The sequence below is a fragment of the Mustela erminea genome, chromosome 5 (assembly GCF_009829155.1).
Source record: "Mustela erminea isolate mMusErm1 chromosome 5, mMusErm1.Pri, whole genome shotgun sequence".
In the NCBI taxonomy this organism is placed as follows: domain Eukaryota; kingdom Metazoa; phylum Chordata; class Mammalia; order Carnivora; family Mustelidae; genus Mustela; species Mustela erminea.
In genome coordinates, this window is record NC_045618.1 from 40,445,923 (window position 1) to 40,467,828 (window position 21,906).

Genomic DNA, 21,906 nt, shown 5'->3' on the forward strand with positions numbered 1-21,906 from the left:
GATGCGGGGCTCGATTCTAGAACCCTGAGATCATGACCTGAGCTGAAGGCAGAGGCTTAACCCACTGACCAACCCAGGTGCCCCAAATAAATAAATTCTTTAAAAAAAAATTTTTTTTAAAGGAATTTTAAAAATCGTTTTTTTTTTTAAGATTTTATTTATTTATTTGAGAGAGAGACAGTGAGAGAGAGCATGAGCGAGGAGAAGGTCAGAGAGAAAAGCAGACTCCCCGTGGAGCTGGGAGCCCAATGTGGGACTCGATCCCGGAACTCCGGGATCATGACCTGAGCCGAAGGCAGTCGTCCAACCAACTGAGCCGCCCAGGCATCCCGGAATTTTTTTTTTTTTTAAAGATTTTATTTATTTATTTGACAGACAGAGATCACCAGTAGGCAGAGAGGCAGGCAGAGAGAGGGAAGCAGGCTCCCTGCCGAGCAGAGAGCCCGATGCGGGGCTCGATTCTAGGACTCTGGGATCACGACCTGAGCCGAAGGCAGCGGCTTTAACCCACTGAGCCACCCAGGTGCCCCATCATCCCGGAATTTTTTTAAAAATCTTAAAGGCACCTAGGTAGCTCAGTCATAAACCGTCTGCCTTCAGCTCAGGTCATGATCCCAGGGTCCTGGGATCCAGACCCACATAGGGCTCCCTGCTCAGCAGGGAGTCTGCTTCTCCCACTCTCTCTGCCCCTCCTACCTGTGCTCGCTCTCTCTGTTTCTCTCTCCCTCTCAAATAAATGAGTAAAAATCTTTAATAAAAAAAGACCTTTTAAAAAAAAGTGGTGTGGGGTGCCTGGCTGGCTCAGTGAGTGGAGTGTGCAACTCTTGGTCTCTGGGTTCTGAGTTTGAGCCCCACATTGGGTGTAGATCTTACTTAAAAATAAAATCTTTTAGAAAGTCATTTTACTAAAAAAACTTTTATAGTTAAATAAGAAAAAATGATACTTGTACAGGCAGACAATTAAAAGAAAAGTATAGACTCAGTTGGTTAAGTGTCAGACTCTTGGTTTATGCTCAGGTGTTGATCTCACGGGTTGTGAAATCGAGCCCACCCCCCTCGGGCTTCCTGTTCAGGTTTGCTTGAAGATTCTCTCTCTTTGCCCCTCCTCCTACTTGCTGGCTCTCTCTTTCAAATAAATAATAAATAAATCTTTAAAAAAAAAAAGGAAAGTATAGTTAATATATAATTAAAAAGGCAAAACATAGGGGGCATCCAGTTGGCTTAGTCAGTTAAGCATCTGACTCTTGGTTTTGGCTCAGGTCATGATCTCATGGGTTGTGAGATCAAGTCCCATGTTGGGCTTCATGCTTAGCGCAGAGTCTGCTTGAGATCCTTTCCTCCACTCTCCCTCTCTGTTCTTTCCCTGCTTTTATGAGCTCTTTCTCTCTCTAAAATAATCAGTAAGATCTTTCAAAATATAAAAAGGTAAAAAGCCAAAACGTAGATTTAAAAAGTTACAGCATATAGTAAAATGGTATTACATAGATTAAAAAGGTACCACATATGGGGCGCCTGGGTGGCTCAGTGGATTAAGCCGCTGCCTTCAGCTCAGGTCATGATCCCAGGGTCATGGGATCAAGCCCCGCATCGGGCTCTCTGCTCAGCGGGGAGCCTGCTTCCTCCTCTCTCTCTGCCTGCCTCTCTGCCTGCTTGTGATCTCTCTCTGTCAAATAAATAAATAAAATCTTTAAAAAAAAAAAAAAAGGTACCACATATACTGAAAGTCATACATATATTACAAAGATGATGAGAGGAAAGGTGATAACAAAAATACATATATTAAATACATATAAATACATATATACCAATTTTTCAAGTACAAAAAATATGTGTACTTTTTAGAATGGCAAGCATTTAAAACACTGATAACACCCATTCTTTTTTTTTTTTTTTAATTTATTTGACAGAGTACAAGTGGGGAAGCAGCAGGCAGAGGGAGAGGGAGAAGCAGGCTTCCCTTGGTGGAGGGATGTGGGGCTCAATCCCAGGACCCTGGGATCATGACCCGAGCCAAAGGCGGTTGTGTAACCAACTGAGCCACCCAGGTTACTTGATAACACACATGTTCTTGAAAAAGTAATGAGGTAGCAGTTTATATTGTTGATAGCAATGAGACTTGGTACAGTCTTTCAGAGCTTTATTGTAGTGACATGGAAAAATGCTCAAATATATTGTAAAGCAGAAGAAATAAGTTCAAAAGCATTTTAGTATGTACATTGAAAAAAAAATACTTGAGACTATAGCAAGTAGTTAACACCAAGTTTTCTCTGAGTAGAACTGGGGGTCAGTTTTGTGTCACTTATTTCTATAGTTTATAATTAAAATCATTACCTTTGTAATGAAAAAGTAATATTTTAAAAAGGCAACTTTACAATTTCTTTTTACAGGAGATTACATGCTTGATGCAAAGCCAAAAGAAATTTCAGAAATTCAACGTTTAAACTATGAGCAGGTAATAGACACAATTTTTGTTATATTAAAATGTGTAATTTTTAACTTATGGATGTATTCATTGGTTTCTGTCAGTGGCTTTTTAGGCATATTCATTTTCTTATTTTACAACCCTTTAAAAATGTAAAAACCATTCTTAGCTTCAGCCAGTTTTGGCCCAGAGGCCATACTTTTCTGATCTTTGTTTTATATGAGCATATATACTATATGGAATAAAACATAGGTATCATTCTACAGATCTATGAAAAATGATAACCTAGTATTTTTCTTGAAAAATTGACTTTCAGGTGATTTTGTCATTGATTCATCTTTCCTTGTTTCCTTTATATTTTATAATTAAGTTATATTTGAGAGGAAGTTGAGTAAATGATGTCTGTTGTGTGTCATTAGGACAAAATCTGTTCTTTTGTAGTTTCAATGTGTCCACATTTCTTGCATGTTTTTTTAGAGATTATGTTTTATAAAATAGGAGAACCTCAAAACTATTGGACCTGGAAGAAAACAAGGGGAACTTCATTTTCTTCAGTATTCTTCTGTTTAACAGTAAAAGGCAAGAAGGAATCAGGTTCTTATAGTAGAAGGGAAGAAATAGACATCTTTGGAACCTTTATATTTACTTTTAAAGCAACTTGTTTTTTTTAAGACTTTATTTATTTATTTGACAGAGAGAGATCACAAGTAGGCAGAGAGGCAGGCAGAGAGAGAGAGGAGGAAGCAGGCTCCCCGCTGAGCAGAGAGCTCGACTCGGGACTCGATCCCAGGACCCTGAGATCATGACCTGAGCCGAAGGCAGCGGCTTAACCCACTGAGCCACCCAGGCACCCTAAAGCAACCTTTTTTACGTGGTTTTACCAGTATCAAATTGGCAAAAAGGAAGCAAAACTCATTTCAGTATTGCAAAGTTTTTTGAATTTGAATGATGAGATAATCTAGTCCTAATAGAATTGAAAAGCCAAATGTAATGCATTGCTTTACTCTGTATGGTAGGAAATCTTTAGCTAAAGCCAAATTGGTATGCTAAGTCATTTAAATTCTATTAGAGTTTGTAGCTTAAAGCAGTAATTCCAAATATTTTTCCCATTAGAAAATCTTTTCAATTGAAATCTCATGCTAAGCTCTAATATAGAGAAGCAGTAAATGATATTTTATAAGTATAAAGTGTAAGATTCAATTGACATATTTACGAAATTTATATTCTCTCTTATTGAAATTAGTGAGGCTGGGGCACCTGGGTGGCTTGGTGGGTTAAGCATCTGCCTTTGGCTCAGTTCGTGATCCTGGGGACCTGGGATTAAGCCCCCCCATTGGGCTCCCTTCTCCACCGGGAAGCCTGCTTCTCCCTCTCCCACTCCCCCTGCTTGTGTTCCCTCTCTTGCTGTGTCTCTCTCTGTCAAATAAATAAAATCTTAAAAAAAAGAAAAGAAAAGAAAAGAAATTAGTGAGGCTGTTTTGCTTAATACAAAAACTTGAAATTAGGACTTATAGGTGATAGTTGCAGTTTCATATCACCCTCAATATTTATTTTTGTTGCACAGTCTTCAGAAAATCTTGATTAATGAGTGTTTGCCAATGATATCAGCATTTTGTATGTTTTTTCAAGTCCATCTTGCAGTCTCAGAAAATACTTCCATTAAGGTGATCTAGACTCTTAGAAAATGATTGGAAATAAAGTTTTGTTTCAAGTTGAAACAATATCTAACAACCACTTACATTTCTTAAGAGAAATACATGTCAGATGAATTTATCCTGAATTTAAAATACACTCTTAAACTGTTTGTAAGCTATTATGATTACATTATCATTAGTTGTGAGAACAGGATGTACCAAGCTGATAAGGCTGAGTTTAAGCTGGTGTTTAATGTTCTACAAGTGTGATTTAATAATGTTCTTTTTTGTATAATTATATGTGAACAGAAATTTTTAAGCCTAAGTTTGAGAAAGACCAATGTAGAGCTGGTGTCTTCCTACTTAAAACTTCTTTGCTAGAAGTAGTAATATAAACAAAAAGCATATTTTTTCCCAGTTTTGTTTAATGATAGATGCCCTGAAAACACCAGAAAGCAGTGTGTGTGTGTGTGTGTGTGCAAGACAGGTTTTTAAATGACTGCAAATGTATTTTAAAGTATATTATATATTTAAATTAAAAATATTTTACTATGTCAGAAGTACCTTTGTGAAAAATTCTAAAAAACAGGTTAACCACTGGCTTAAAGGAATCAATAGTAATCCTTTCTTGTGATGTAAGCAACCATTCCAACGATTTATATTTGATATTATTAACATCATAATTTGGGTTTAGGAACACAGTGGCAAAATACTTATCCTTTAGTTCTCTCTTTACAAGTGTTCATTTTTTATCAATGTTATTAATATTTATGGAGATTATCAAATGGTGTCAATGTAGATCTCTTAATACTACATAATTTTAAAGAAATATAGAAGATATATAAAAGTATAAGCATGAGCGCAGGAGCTGTTAGAAATTATACCTACCTTAAAGGAAATTTGGTGACTGGCAATGAAGAATTTAATAAATGTAGAAGAAAAATCAGTAGCAGAACTAGAATCCTTCAATAGCCCACTGTTACTATTTTTTCAGATTCATCCTTCCTATGACTTAGGAAAAGTTTTACAACACTGAAGGGAAAAAAAATGTAAGCTGATTATTTTCAAGGGTTCAACTTTTGGGAAAACTGAAAAAATATATTGTTTTGGGGAATATAGTTATTTGGAAGAGGTGAAACTGATGAAAGCCAGACTATATAACAATGTTACCCTATTATAAATTCTTCTTTGATAAATTTAAAAGATTTGAGTAATTTCTACTTTCAGTCTGTATAGTCTCTTTGGAGTTTTATGTTATTTGGTAAAACAGAATTTTGTTCTTATGACCTAAGTTTGTCTTCTTCAGATTTCAAAGAGAGTCCCTAGTTTTATTATAAAAGGATTTATTTCAGGTTCACCCTTTGTACTATAAGGCCCTCAGTAGGCTGTAGTTCCCTCCTATTTTCTACCTTTAGTATGTAGTGCAGTGTCTGATTAGCAGCAGGGATTAAATAAAAATTATATTAAATTTTATATATTGGAGTGTTTTGTTTAATCAAACATATTCTCTGTAAGTATGGCCATATTTAATGTATTAAAAATGTTAAGAAAAACATGCTTTAAAATAGTATTCATTACAGATTTATGTTACCATGTTTACAGAGAAAACAGATGTGGTCAGAATGACTTCTTAATTTGGGCAACAAGTCTTTGTATCTGTCTTTTTCTGTCTTCCTCTGACTTCATTTCCTACCACTTTCTACTTAATTTTGTTCTAGCCATTCAGGACTCCTTGCTATTCCATGGACATAGTATGGAATCATTTCTGCCTCAGAGTTTTTGTGTGGAGTGCTTTTTGTCCCAGAACTTCACAAGACTCAGTATTTTGCTTTTGTTGGTATTTAAGTGCCATTTTTAAAGAGCTCCCTCCGCCTATTTAAAGCAGTATTTACAGCAGAACTGAGTGGAAAGAACAGAGTTGCCATATACCTCCTGTCCCTCCCCGTCTCCCCATCCCACACATACGGATGTTCCCCTACTATCAATATCCATCTATCAATAGATTTGTTATAATTGATGAATCTATACTGATTCATAATTAATCACCCAGAGTCCATAGTTCACATTAGGGTTTACTCTTGTTAAACATTCTGTGGGTTTTGAAAATGTATGATGACTAATGTCAACCACTGTATGTAGTACCATACAGAATAGTTTCATTGCCCTAAAAAAATCCTCTGTGTTCTGCCTATATATCTCTCCCTCTTCCTAATCCCTGGCAGCCCCTGATCTTTCTACTGCCTCCATTGTTTTGCCTTTCCCAGAATATCATTTGGACTCATACAGTATGTAGCCTTTTCAGGTTGGCTTCTTTCACTTAGCAATGTACCTTTAAATTTCTTTTATGTCTTTTCAAGCTTTGTAGCTCGTTTCTTTTTCTTTTTAAATTGTGATTTAAAAAAATATAAAATGTAGGGGCGCCTGGGTGGCTCAGTTGGTTAGGCATCTGCCTTTGGCTCAAGTCATGATCCCAATGTCCTGGAATCAATTACCTGAGGTGGGCTCCCGGGTCAGTGGAGAGTCTGCTGCTTCCTCTCTCTCTGCCTTCCCCTGCTCATGCGCTCTTCTCTCTCTCTTGCTCTCGCAAATAAATAAAATTTTTAAAAATATATAAAATTTAATCCCTTAACATTTTTAAGTGTATAGTTCAATAGTGTTAACTATATTCACATTGATAACAGATCTCTAGAACATTTTCATCTTGTAAAACTGTATAATTCTAAACCCATTGAACAGCTCCGCAGCTTTTCCTTTGTCCATTCCCTGACAACCACCATTTACTTTCTGTTTCCAGGATTTTGACTACTCTAGATATTTCATGTAAGTGGAATCACATAGTATTTGTCCTTTTGTGATTACTTATTTCACTCAGCATAATGTCCTCAAGTTTCATCCATATTGTAGCATGTAATAGAATTTCCTTTTCTTTTTTTAAGGCTGAATAATATTCCATTGTATGTATATACCACAGTGTCTCTATCCATTTATCTGTCAGTGGACATTTGGGCTGTTTCCACTTCTTGACTATTATGAATAATGCTACAATGAACATGGGTGTGCAAGTATTTCTTCAAGATGTTATTTTCAATTCTTTTGGATATATGCCCCAAAGTGGGAGAGGTAATACTCTTTGATTAGAAACTTTGTCTTTGGTCTTTCCAGTCTAAAAGAGGTCCCTCATCCCTGTCAGTCTGTACGTCATTATCCTGTTCAATTTTTCTTAAATACTTGACATTATATTGTATATATATTTGTCTCTCAAAATAGAATATTAGTTATATGAGATCAGGAACTTTATTTTACTCACTGTTATCTCTTTAGAACTCAGATTAATGCCTAGTACATAGTAGACACTTAATAATAAACATTGGTTGAAGGGACAAATAAATTGGATAAAATGGAAAGTTAGAAGTAAATGTGCCTGCATTCAAGTATCTTTGCTGTTGTTGTCATTGTCGTTTGATTTTTCTCATCTTTACCTTTCTCCTTTCTATTTTCAGAATATGAGTGATGCTATGGCAATCTTGCACAAACTACAGACAGGCTTGGATGTAAATGTAAAATTCACTGGTGTTCGAGTATTTGAATATACACCGGAATGCATTGTATTTGATCTTCTTGATATTCCTTTATACCATGGGTGGTTAGTGGATCCACAGGTACGTGGAAAATTTAAAATTATATAAACGCAAATGTAGTAAAATTTTATTCATTTGGAAATTTAATCTAGATTTATATTTTCTGATTGTTATTTATTTATCATTTGTTTCTTTATTTCTTTATGGGGAGAGACAATGTATGAGCTGAAATCAAGAGCTGGACACTTAACCAACTGAACCACACAGGCGTCCCTGTGATTGTTATGTTTTTGTGCTTTTACCTGAAATTAGCCAAATTGTGAGGTTCAGGGGATTGTCCTCCAGACTGCTCAATTTGTCTAAGACTTCTGACTATAACTTCAAGGAGTTAGGAGTCACCTACAAAGTTGAGTCCCCGTTCTCACCAATACTTATTAGATATTATTTGGAATATAGTCATACTAATAGGTATAAAATTGTATCTCATTGTGAATTTGTTTGTATTTCTTAGGAGAAATGTCTGCAGATCCTTTCCCCATTTTTAATTGGGCTATTTGTCTTTTTCTTACAGAGTTGTAAGAGTTCTTTATTTATTCCAGGTGTAAGTCTCTTACTAGATATATGGTTTTTAAGTATTTTCTACCATTCTGTGGATAGTCTTCACTTTCTTGATGGTGTTCTTGAAGCCCAAAACTTTTAAATTTTGATGACGTCCAGTTGATCTCTTTTTTTTTTTTCTTTTGTTGCTTCTACTTTTGGTGTCCTAAGAAGGCTTTGCCTAACTCAAAGTCACAATGATTTACTCCTGTATCTTCTTCTAACAGTTTTATAAAGTTTTAGTGCTTATATTTAGGAGTGTGATCAATCATTTTTGAGTTAATCTTTGTATATAGTTTGATGAGGGATCCAATTTTATTCTTTTGTATGTGGATATCTAGTTGTCCTAGTAGTATTTGTTATAGTCTTTGTACAAGATTATTCTTTCCCCTCATTGAATTGTCTTGGCACTCAGACTGATCTTTGTAAAATAACCCTCCCCTTGATTCCTTTGCCTCCCTTCTTCTCTTAAAAACCTCCACTATAACTCCAGTATGATAACAAAATCTTTATGATATGCAGTATGACCTAGACTCTGCTTGTCTGTCTAACTTCACCTCTTATAATTCTCCCTTTCTTTTCTTTTCTTTTTTTTAACTACTCGCTAGTAAAGTTAACTGCTTGCCTGTTCTTCAGACATGACAGTCATGTCAAATTCATTTCTATTTCAGATTTTTCTGCTGGCTGATTGCCTATGGTGGAACATTGTCTTACTACCCTAATACATTGTTCTCCTAGATCTTCACGTTTCTGGTACCTCATTTTTCAGATTTCAGGTCAAATATCACCTTGTTAGATGCTTTCTGACAACTTGTTGAAGTTAGTCAGCCTCCTTTTCCCCAGCCATTTCCTCCCCCATGATCATATTTGATTTTCTTTACGACTTACCATTATTTGGAATGATTATTTACTTCTTTACTTGATTGACTCTCATCTCCCAGTAGAATTTTTTTTTTTTTTTTAAGATTTTATTTATTCATTTGACAGAGATCACAAGTAGGCAGAGAGGCAGGCAGAGAGAGAGGGGGAAACAGGCTCCCTGCCGAGCAGAGAGCCCGATGCAGGACTCGTTCCCAGGACCCTGACATCATGATCTGAGCTGAAGGCAGCAGCTTAACCCACTGAGCCACCCAGGTGCCCCTCCCAGTAGAATGTTTTATGAAAGGTGGGCTCTGATATCTCATTGTTTAGAACAGTGGTTGGCACATAGTAGGTTCTTAGTAAATATTGATCAATGGCATGAATCATGTATACATGTCTCCATGTGTTAGCTACAAGGACAGAGAGATCATAATAGCAATAGTTTCTTCATCCCTGTCTGTTGGTAAAAGCAACTGGTAGTCTGGGCAAGGAAAGCATGGCTTACTGTAAACAGGGCATCTGTGTCTTTATTGGCATTCTGTCTCTGACAGTATCACTGAGAAGTGTAACCATGTCCAGTATTTTACATATCCAGGGTGAGCCATATCAGATCCTGTCAGATGACAATGCCAGGTTGTCTAGGAGAATGAGCTAACAGCCTGAGGAACCTAAGCCTGAGTTCTTAAAAATTGTACTCAGATCATCTCTCTGTCTGTGTAGAGCTATATATTGTCCAGGAAACAGTTGAATTCATATGCTTAAAGAAAAACATATTCAAATGTAGAACTGAAATTGTTTGTCAGACTTTTCTGGCATACACAGTGGGTTTTCACACTCTTGGAAGGGGTGAGGGCAGTGCTTTTTATCTATTTTACTTACTTATTTTGTGACAAAATGATTCTGCTGATGAGAAAGGAAAAAAAAACAAGGCAAAGTTTGAAATCTATAGGTGTATATGAACTACCTCTCAGAACTGGTTAGTATTCTGATGATGTATTCTGCAAATGATTATCTTGTAAATAAATTTCAGCTGTTCTTTTGATGGCGGGCACCAGAATTCAGCCACTGAGAGGATATTTCTCCATTATTAATTGATAATACCTCTTTAAAAGCAACATGGGGAGACCAGATAATGGTGGAAATGATATATTGAATGTACTGAAAGAAGACAAATGCTAACCTGTAATCCCATTCCCAGAAAAATTATATTTCATGAATGGAACAAAATCATTTTTGTAGATTAATTAAATTAAGATTGCTTCCTTGGGGTGCCTGGCTGGCTCAGTCAATAGAGCATATGACTTTTGATCTCAGGGTTGTAAGTTTGAGCCCCACACTGGGTGTAGAGATTACTTAAACATTTTTTTAACTCTAGAAAATTAAAAAAAAAAAAAACTTCCTGGCAATAGACCAACATTAATGGAAATTCTAAACAAGATTTTAAAAGGAAGCAAAATAATCTCAGATGGAGGGATAAGTGAATGAAGAGAAAAATAACATGATAAATATACATGTAGACTGTATCAAATAATAACACTGTCTTGGGATTTTAAAAAAGAACATTAGCGGGGCGCCTGAGTGGCTCAGTTGTTAGGCATCTGCCTTCAGCTCGGGTCAAGATCCAGGGTCCTGGGATCAAGCCCCGCATCGGGCTCCTGGCTCAGCAGGAAGCCTGCTTCTCCCTCTCCCACTCCCCACTTGTATTCCCTCTCTAGATGTCTCTTCTTCTCTGTCAAATAAAATTAAAAAAAAAAAAAAAGAACATTAGCAAATACAAAAATAATAACATAAATTGGGAGGAAGGTAAAGTATTCTAAGGGTCTAGAATTAATTGTTCAAGAAGAGACTTTGTGTGTGGGGTAGATATTATAGTTTCTATAACTTCTTTGTCCAATGTGGTAGCCAAGTGTTGCTATTTAAATTTAATTAAAAATTTAGTTTCTGAGTTGCACTAGGTACACTTCAGTTGTTCAGTAGCCACATGTGGCTAGTGGATATCTTACTGAACAACACAGATTTGGAATATTTCCATTATTACTGAATGTGCTGTCAGATAATGCTCTTTCAGAGTAACTGTGAAAAGAATAGAAAACATAGTGGGTAACTTCTAGATTAGTAGAAAAGAGAAAAACTAATCTAAAAAAAGGAAGAAAGAAGAGGTAAAGGAATGTTGAACTGATGAGACAAAGAGAATAGCTTTAATAAATTTAAGTATATAAATAATTATAGTAAGGGTAAATAGGACTAAATGCTCTAGGTAAAAGTGGTTCTGAGGCTGGATTAAAATATCTATATTGATTTTTCACAAGAGATAGAAAAAAAAACAAAGATTACAAATAAAGAGAGGGAAAAAAAGATGCCATACAACTGCTTAATGTTTAATTTGCCAAGGAGATATAATTATGTTAAATTTGTATGTGCCTGGAGATACCTAGAAAGTAAATAAATACCTGACTAATTGCTCATTCTCTGAACCCATGGGAACTGTCACAAAGAATAAAGGTTAGTTTTTACTACAAAAAAACAAAATTTGTATGCATCTAATCCTATAATCTCAAAGTACATAAAGCAAAATTTAACAGAATTATAAACAACTTTTTTTTTAAGATTTTATTTATTTATTTGACAGAGATCACAAGTAGGCAGAAAGGCAGGCAGAGAGAGAAAGAGGAGAAAGCAGGCTCCCCGCTGAGCAGGGAGCCCGATGCGGGGCTCGATCCCAGGACCCAGGGACCATGACCTGAGCTGAAGGCAGAGGCTTTAACCCACTGAGCCACCCAGGTGCCCCTAACAGAATTATAAAAAGAAATACATTACCACGCTGGAATATGTTTTGTCTTTTTCTGTAACTGATAGGAGCAGAAAACAACCTACTGAATGTTATGTTTTTTTAAAAAATTAATAAACTTGTTTTAATAATTTCAGATTTACAGGAAATTTGCAAAGATGTTAACAGAGTTCCTGCGTACTTTTCACCCCATTTCTTTTAATCTTATATAACCTTGGTACACATATCAAAACTTAATATTGGTACATTACTATTAGCTATATTAGAGTCTTCACTCATATGTCACCAATTCATTTTTTAAGTTTTTATGTAAATTCCAGTTAACATACAGTATAATATTAATTTCAGGTGTATAATGTATTAATTCAACACTTCCACACATCACCTGGCGCTCATCATGACATGTGTACTCTAAAATCCCCATCACCTTTCTCACACATCCCCCCACCCACCTCTCTGGTAACCATCAGTTTGTTCTCTACAGTTAAGAGTCTGTGTCTTGGTTTGCTTCCTCCCTTTCCCCCCCCCCTTTGCTTATTTGTTTAATTTTTTAAATTCCACGTGAGTGAAATCATACGGTATTTGTCTTTCTCTGACTGGCTTATTTCACTTAGCATAATACACTGTAGCTCCACCTCTGTCATTGCAAATGCCAAGGTTTCATTCTTTTTTATGGATGAGTAATATTCCTGTGTGTGTGTGTGTGTGTGTGTGTACCACATCTTCTTTATCTGTTCATCAGTTGATGGACATTTGGGCCTTTCCATAATTTGGCTATTGTAGATAATGCTGCTGTCACCGTTGGGGTGTGTGTATCCCTTTGAATTAGTATTTTTGTATTCTTTGGGTGAATACCTAGTAGTGCTTTGGCTGGAGCATTGGATAGTTCTGTTTTTGTTTTTGTTTTTTTTTTAAGATTTTATTTATTTATTTGACAGAGAAATCACAAGTAGCAGAGAGGCAGGCAGAGAGAGAGGGAGAAGCAGACTCCCTGCTGAGCAGAGATTCCCAGGACCCTGAGATCATGACCTGAGCTGAAGGCAGAGACTTAAGCCACTGAGCCACCCAGGCACCCGATAGTTCTGTTTTTAAATTCTGCAGGAACCTCCATACTGTTTTCCAGAGCAACTGCACCAGTTTGCATTCCCACCAACAGTGCAAGAGGATTCCTCTTTCTCCACATCGTTGCCAACTCCTGTTATTTTTTGTGTTGTTGATTTTAGCCACTTTGGCAGGTGTGAGATGATATCTAATTGTACTTCTGATTTGTATTTTTCTGATAATGAGTCATACTGAGTACTTTTTCATGTGTCTGTTAGCCATATGTCTTCTTTGGAAAAATGTCTGTTCACATCTTCTCCCCATTTTTAAATTGGATTATTTGGGGGTTTTTTGGGTGTTGAGTTTTGTAAGTTCTTTATAGTTTGGATACTAACCCTTTATCAGATACGTCATTTGCAAATATCGTCTCCCATTCCATGGGTCACCTTTTAGTTTTGTTAATTGTTTCCTTTGCTCTGCAGAAACCTTGTATTTTGATGTAGTTTCAGTAGTTTGTTTCTGCTTTTATTTCCCTTGCCTCAGGAGACATATCTAGAAAGAAGTTGCTACAGCTGCTATCAAAGAAGTTATTGCCTGTATTCCCCTCTAGTATTTTTATGGTTTCAGTTCTCACACATTTCACCAATTTTTCCACTAATTTTTGTTGTTGTTGTTCCATAATCTAATGTAGAATAACACACTGCATTTAATCATCCTATCTTCCTAGTCTCCTCCCTTCCATGACATTGTCTCTTTTTTTTTTCTTGAACCTGACTATTCATTCTTTTTATACATTCGTGAAATTTACAAAAACTGACCTACTATAGGGCCATAAAGCAAGTTTCACCAAATTTCTAAGGATTTAAATCACATAGAATATAGAATATCCTTTGACCACAGTGTGATTGAGCTAGAGAAATCAGTAGAAAAACAACAGATATTGCTTGCACCAAAAATTGATAATGAAAGTTAGAGGATATTTTTACCTGCACAATAACTAAGTCCATATCAAAACTTGCAAGTAGAGGGATTTTTAAAACCCTAAATTCATTCATTAATGAGTAAGAAAAGATTAAAAGGCAATAAACTATATACCTTTTAAACAGCAGAAAGTGCTAAAAAAAATCAAAGTATTTTTTAAAAAAGCAAAGAGTATTAAAATAGTAAATATATAATAATGAAGATTAACAAAGCTAAAATCTTCAAAATTCTTGAAGTAAACCTTCTTCAAAGAAATTTTTTTTTTTTTCAAAGAAATTTTAAAATGAGAAACAGAAGGGGCACCTGGCTGGCTCAGTTGGTAGAGTACACAACTCTTGATCTCAGCGTTGTGAGTTTGATCCCCACACTGGGTATAGAGATTACTTAAAAACAAAATATATATATATTTTTTAAAGATTTTATTTATTTATTTGACAGAGAGAAATCACAAGTAGGCAGAGAGGCAGGCAGAGAGAGAGAGAGAGGAGGAAGCAGGCTCCCTGCTGAGCAGAGAGCCCGATGCGGGACTCGATCCCAGGACCCTGAGATCATGACCCGAGCCGAAGGCAGCGGCTTAACCACTGAGCCACCCAGGCGCCCCCAAAACAAAATATTTTTAATAAGTAAATAAAATGACAGAAAATGAAATTTTAAAAATATGTCATTTACATAGCATAAGTTCTTAGGAATAAAGCTAACAAAAAGATGCACAAGATCTCTGCATGAACAATTTTAAATTTGAGAGAAATTAGAGACCTACATAAATTTAAGTCTCTAGGCAATTTATACAGATGTCTATTCTCTCTAAAGTAAGTTATAGTTTCTGTATGACCCCAAACAAAATCTAACAGATTTATGGGGAGTAGTTGTAGAATGAGACAAGTGGATTCTGCAACTTATGTGGAAATGCAAAGGGCTGGGAACAGAAGCTATGATATACTTGAAGCAGAACAAGCAGGGAGGACTTGCTCTTCCAGATAGGAAATACCTTACATATTATAATTAAGAATTGGACAAATGATAGAGAATATGTAAGCCAAAAAGACCATGCATGCATAGACAGAAAGAGGGCACTGTAGAGCAACAGGGAGTGTTTATAATAAAAGGTGCTAAGGCAATAAGGTAGCCATTACAAATTTAATTAGATAGCCAGTTAGATAGCCAGTTCAGATTTCTAATTCGATAGTCAATTAAAAAGAGTGAAATAATTTCCTCCAATTCAGAGCATAAAATTCTGTTCCATATGCATTGATGTTTAACTGTAAAAGCTAAAACTGCAAAGGAATAATTTGAGAGTATGTTTCTGAGCTTAATGATAGGAAAGGATTTTTTTTTTTTTAAGATTTTTATTTATTTATTTGACAGACAGAGATCACAAGTAGGCAGAGAGGCAGGCAGAGAGAGAGGAAGGGAAACAGGCTCCCCGCTGAGCAGAGAGCCTGATGTGGGGCTTGATCCCAGGACTCTGGGATCATGACCTGAGCCGAAGGCAGAGGCTTTAACCCACTGAGCCACCCAGGCGCCCCAGGAAAGGATTTTTAAACAAATACATTAACCATGGAGAGCTTTGGTAAACATGACTACATTAAAATTGAGACTTATATTTATTTAAAGAAATGCTGAAGAAAATGTAAAAGCAAGCCCCTGAGAGGATTACAACTTACATAATGAATAAAGAGCTACGGGCGCCTGGGTGGCTCAGTGGGTTAAGCCGCTGCCGTCGGCTCAGGTCATGATCTCAGGGTCCTGGGATCGAGGCCCGCATCGGGCTCTCTGCTCAGCAGGGAGCCTGCTTCCCTCTCTCTCTCTCTCTGCCTGCCTCTTCATCTACTTGTGATTTCTCTCTGTCAAATAAATAAATAAAATCTTTTAAATAAAAATAAAAAAAAAGAATAAAGAGCTACTACAAATATATATATATATATATATTTTTTTTTAAGATAGATAACCTCATTTAAAAAAAGAAGCAAATTATTTGAACAGGCATTTTATAAAAATGGATATCCAAACAACTAGTGAACATGTGAACTAGTCATTAGGGAAATGGAAATAAAAACCAAAATGAGTTACCATTATATACCCATTAGAACATAGAACAATTAATATTTAAAAGTCTGACAGTACTCAGTGTTGGAGATGCTGTGCAATGTAGAGAATTCTCATTTTGCGCTGATGGAAATAAATTGGCTTTCTGCTTTGGAAAGCAGTTTGGAGTTCTAAAGTAAAGTTGATGATAAGCATACCTTAAGACTTAGCAATTTGATAAAACATATTTCCTAGAGAAACTCTTTGTGTGTAGAATTGGATAAATGTATAAGGCTATTCATGGCGATATTATTTGTAATATCCCAAAACTGCAAGCAACTTCACCATCAAAAAAATGAGTGCAAAAAAATTATGTTATATCCATACTATGGAATACTATACAGTGAAAATGAACAAAAAACAGCTGTACACCACTACATATAACTACCTAGCATATATTTGCTCATTTGGTTTGTTGTTTGTCTTTACTCTAGAATGTAACCTTTATGAAAGCACAGACCATCTCTTTTGTTCACTGCTGAGCCTGCAGTCTCTAATAGCAACTGGTACACAGCAGTGCATAAAAAGTTCCCAAATGAATTCATTTACTGAAATGCTAATGTAGAGATTTGGCCTATGAAATCTCTGTATTGAAATCTTCATATTGTGTATTGCTGGTCTGTAGAAGTGCAGTTGATTTTTGTGTATTGATCTTGTATTTGTATTTTGTGGATTCCTTAGGATTAAAAATTCATACCCTTTGGAAAGACTTAATGAAGTTGAGTCACTCAAGAAAATTGCTATAAAGAAAAATAATGAAAATCTAAAGTTGCTGTGCCCTCAGATTGCTTCTTAAGGGTCTAAGTTTTCACTTTAAATAAAAACTGGAAGCCATACTCTTATGTTGTTTACATAGAATTTAAGATTCTGCTTTCAAAGAAAAAGTTATTTGGCTCTACATCAAAAGACTGACAAGTGAATACATTGTGTATTTTAACATGAAATGTTCAAGGTGTATATATAAAAATTTTCACAACTCCTTGCTTTGACTTTTTTTCAATTAACTGCTCTTCTCAATAGCTGGTCCCACAATGGTACAGAGGCTTTTTCTATCCTAGAATTTCGCAGGAACAAAGAAATTGTAGCCTAGGGCAGTTTTCCTTAAACTTTGCTATGCAACAGTGGAATAAAAATTTAGACAACTGAGAAGCAACTTGAGCCTGGAATTCTGTTAGATCTTTTTAACAAGCTCTCCAGTTTGAGAACTGTTGTCTAGAGTATTATTTTTACAGATACTATGTGGAGAATTGTATTCAAAATATAAATGTTCAAGAAGATCATTTGGATGTGGAAAGAAAACATTGGCCCTCTTATGTTTTATCATTGTATTAATTTGTATTTGTTTAATCAATACAGTAGTACATATAAATAGATTATAAGTAAATATATATTACAGATGGGATGGCAATCAAAACAAGTTGTTTAGACACCAGAAACCTATTTTTCTTCAATAGTCAAAGCAAAGTATAATGGAAGGAGAGTAGAGATGCCCAATTTCATTTTCCTACAGCTTAAGACATTGCATTTACTTTTCTACTCTACTGCCAAAGACCAAGATTAAATAAGTCTCATGAGGCAAATTCCATCCCTGATTAATATACATTAACTTTTCTTCAGGAAAATGATATGGTTACGTCTACTTGGATCTCCACTATACTTTCATAAGGACTAAATAAATAAAATGGGAGAACTTTGTTAATCCCATAAATTATCTTTAGATTTGTCTTGCTCTAAATACAGAGTACTTGTTTTTTAGAAAAAAATGAAATGTTCTTATTTTTCCCCCTGAAATAGTTTACTTTTTATTTTAATCACTTAAATGCATCTTCACAACCTTAAGAAATAATGTTGCATGTTATAATCCCATTTCATCATTTATTGCGTAATTGAAATACAGCTAAGCAGTATTTTTCATAATATGTTATAATGAGCTGTAAACAAAATTCGGAACTGTTGGATGTTGATTTTCTTTTTCATAAGTAATATTTTGACATTTAATATTAGAATAAAACCCTAAAGAGTGATATGGGTTTCTTTGTTATTGTTTTTAATCTTATTGTGATTAGTGAGACAGTCATTTGTTTTCTAGATTGATGACATTGTAAAAGCTGTTGGTAACTGCAGCTACAACCAACTAGTGGAGAAGATCATCTCTTGTAAGCAGTCAGACAATAGTGAGCTCGTTAGTGAAGGTGGGTGAGTGCTCCTAATACCTGATTTATTCTTGGCAAAATAATTTGTGTTATGATTTAGTAACTTATAAGTGTCACAAATAAGACTTCTAAAAAAATCCAAGTGATGCTACTTTTACTTATAAAAGAAGTAATTATTCATAAAGATACCAGTGAAAGGTTTTTTTTTTTTCTAGAACGCTTTTTACTTGACTTCTAAAATCAGGCCTGGATTCTACTAAAAGTCTTTGGAATCACTTGTTACCTTTGATATGGTCAATTACCCAGGAGTTATTGATAATTATCTTTATTATTATTTGGGGGTACTGAGTGAACTTTACAATTCCTCCTCTAATTGATTGAAATGAGTATTATGTACTCAAGTGTTTATTTTAATAGAGTTCTGCCCCTGTTTCAGTACAATACAGTGTATCAGAGAACCATTCTAAATGAAAGTATACCTCAGATCATCAGATTTCCTAATCCCTAACTAATTAAAATTGTTAAATTTATCATTATAGAAGTAGTTTCATGTTTTTTTCATCTGTGTTCTGGTCAATGAAGGGAAAAAAAGTACATTTGAAACCAGAGTGCTTTTGGGATCCATAGTATTTGGATATACCTTTCCTACAACCCACTTCACTTATAAATGTGCATGAATATTTGGGCTGGGCTCCTGTTCTCCTCCATAATGAGAATAGGGAATGGGCTTCATCATCATCATCCTCTCAGACACAGGTCTTTTACATGAGGTATAATAAAAGTTGATTATAATCACTACATTAAAAATACACCTAAGTGACTACAAGAGTATATAAGAACATATGAGAAGCTATTTACATGTATCACATGCTACATTAATCAAGTAATTATTCAATTACCCATAAATTTAAATGTTTATTCAAGAAGCAGGTAGCAAGAAAAGAGAGTATTTTAGTGGAGACTTATCCTAGGTTTTTGGTGTGTTGTTTTTTTTTGTGTGTGTAATTATCCTAGGTTTTTACTTTCAATAAATACATAAATATACAGGGATACCAATCACTGATTTGTATAACAGCTCTTGCACTGCAACCCAAGGCAACAAAATTTTAATTTTAGGGGACAGAGGAGCAACAAAAGCTGTTAAAAATACTTCCAATTAACAAAATTCCATTCACTAGAACTTTTCCTTTCTTACCCAAACTTTCATTACTATATATTCCTGAACAAATAGACTATAAAAAAAATTTCCATGTGTAGATGCCTGCTCTCTCTGTAGTTTCTGATATGCTATTCAATAGTAATTGAGGGGACGTAGGATTCAGCAAGTGTTAACAGATGGAATGATAGCTGTAAAAATGATGTTTGGGTGAACAGGCTTATAGGATGGGAAGCTATAGGGAATACTTGATAACAGCATTTTTCCCAAGCCAGGCTGTAATGTAACAAGTAATGTAATGTACTTAGGCAATATGCTAATTATTAACAAAGTGAACAACAACAAAAATCCAGCCGCTTCATCACTTTCCTTTCTACCTGATGTTACAATTATTGTTACTATTTCTCTAACATAAACTGTAACTAATTTATGTAGTATTGATACCTTGAGAAGAACTCCTTGATAAAAGCAAGGAAGGAATCATCCTCTTTAGTGCCATAGAATTTTGGGGCAATATGTACCAGAATTGATTAATTTATTGGTATATAAATTTTATATGGTAGAATTCTGCATGTCAGATTTTTATAGCAAGGAATAATTTTATGCAGATTTCAGTATACTACAAATGTATAGTCTGTTTGAAATAATTATTCAGTTACAGTAGTTTATTTGTATAGGCACTAAGAAATGGTATAGGAAAGAAAAGACCACAATGGACATTTTTACTTACAATATATTAATTTAGCTTCCTCCCATTGTTTTCTTCCTCATAGTTTCTTGGGTATAGTGTTCAGCTGAAGGAGTCTGCTTCCTTTTTTCTGTTTGGCCCACAACTGTAACTTTCCTTCTGAATCAATAAAATATCCCAAAGGTGGTTTATTTCTAATCCTTCTTTATTAAAAATATTAAGCTTTAATCTCAGGTGGTAACTACTTATTTTTTTTTAATTCGAATATTTCATCTCCGCAAGGTGTAGGATACAAGATATATTTTTACTATCATTCTTTTTGATGAAAAAGCAATGTTATTTAGCTAAATAGAATTAGATATTCTTTTACCTTCTTTCAGATAACATTTATTTTCTTTTGATACCTTGTAAGTAAACGTACAGAACTTTTACATGTACTTAGAGAGTATGTATTATTTGCTACATTATAATGATGGTTATGCCGTGGCAGCAAAAATCAGTACAGGAAAAAAAACCAAAACCACACAGTACCAGCTGCCAGACTTTACATGAGCTGGTCATTTAATTCCAGTTGCTTTCTTAGGAATAATTTCTTCTTTAACAGTTATTCCTAAGTTTAAAAAAATGCTCAAATAATTCCAGGATATTCATTTATTTAAATATTTATTGAGCTTTTATCATATGCCATCAACAGTGAAAATTATAGTTTGAATTTATGTTATTTCTGATTAAATGATACTGATTTACTCTTCTTTTTCTTTATTTCGAAAACTCTCAGACTTATAAAAAAATTGGAATAGTACAATGATTATAATCCACTTTGCCTGAATTCACCAATTAACATATTGAAGTTTTGCTTTCTCTGTAGACACACACACACACACACACACACACACATATTTTCCTAAATCATTTGAGAATTAATTGCAAGTATCATAGTTTATCCATTAATGCTTCAACAGTTGTCTCCTAAAAATAAGAGTTCTATCTAGTCATAATACAATTATCTCAGGAAATTTAGCATCAATACAAGTGATGCTACTTGTAGCAAATACAGTATATTTATCTAATAATACTGTTCATATTCTCAATTTTCCAATTGTCCCAATAATGCTCCTTTTAGCTTTAAAGATTTTTCAGTGTAGGCTCCAATCAAGAATCATTTAATTGTCATTTCAGTTGAGCTTCCTGTAATCTAGAAGAGATCCCAAATCTTTTTCTCTTCTTTTTTTCTTTTTGGTCTTTTCTGATACTGACTTTTCTTAATTAGTCTAGGCCAGTTTTTTGGTAGAATAGTCCTCAATTTGGATTCATTTGATTGTTTCCTCATGAGTAGAATAGGTCAGATATTTTTGGTGGGAATACTACATAGGTGCTAGATACTGTGTCTTTCCCAGTGCATCACATTCAGGTGGTACAAGATGTCTGATTATCCCATTATTGGTGATGTTGAAATATGATTAAGGCAGTATCTGACAGATTCTTTGTTGTAAAGATGCCCTTGCCTTTTGTAATTTATTAGTAATCTCTGGTATCGTGCTTTGAAACTGTGAATACCCTGTTCCCTAATAATCTTTTAGCTAGTACAATTGGCATTCACTGGTTCTTGTCTGAATCAACCCCTACTATGTTGATTATGATAATTCTATTATTCCTTCTATGTTTATTAGTTGGCAGTCTTCTGTAAAATAAAAAGTGTTTTCTCCTCCTCCATTAAGCTTTTGAATGTTCCATGAAAATCACAGGGCTAATTTTAAGAGTTGGCAAAAGAATTAGGAAACATTGTTCTCTATAAGTCTAAATTAGAATATGTTTTATGGCTTGGGAGAAATACAATTCAGTTTGCATTTATAATAATCAGCACTAAATTTTTAAACTTAATACCAGTAATTCTCCTGGGCTCCAGTCTTCACTTTGCTGTA

The 21,906-nt window shown here is 34.8% G+C and overlaps 1 protein-coding gene across 3 annotated transcripts in view; it reads left to right on the plus strand.

Moving 5' to 3' along the window:
• Nucleotides 1-21,906, plus strand: part of MINDY2 (MINDY lysine 48 deubiquitinase 2) — a 74,773-nt gene that overhangs the window by 23,489 nt on the left and 29,378 nt on the right. For 2 of the 3 annotated variants that reach the window (XM_032342680.1, XM_032342679.1), the window contains exons 3-5: nucleotides 2,388-2,452; nucleotides 7,557-7,715; nucleotides 18,077-18,179. In XM_032342680.1, the coding sequence (XP_032198571.1) occupies nucleotides 2,388-2,452; nucleotides 7,557-7,715; nucleotides 18,077-18,179 (327 nt within the window). The remainder of the gene's footprint in view (nucleotides 1-2,387; nucleotides 2,453-7,556; nucleotides 7,716-18,076; nucleotides 18,180-21,906) is intronic. The other variant, XM_032342681.1, reaches the window with a different exon arrangement.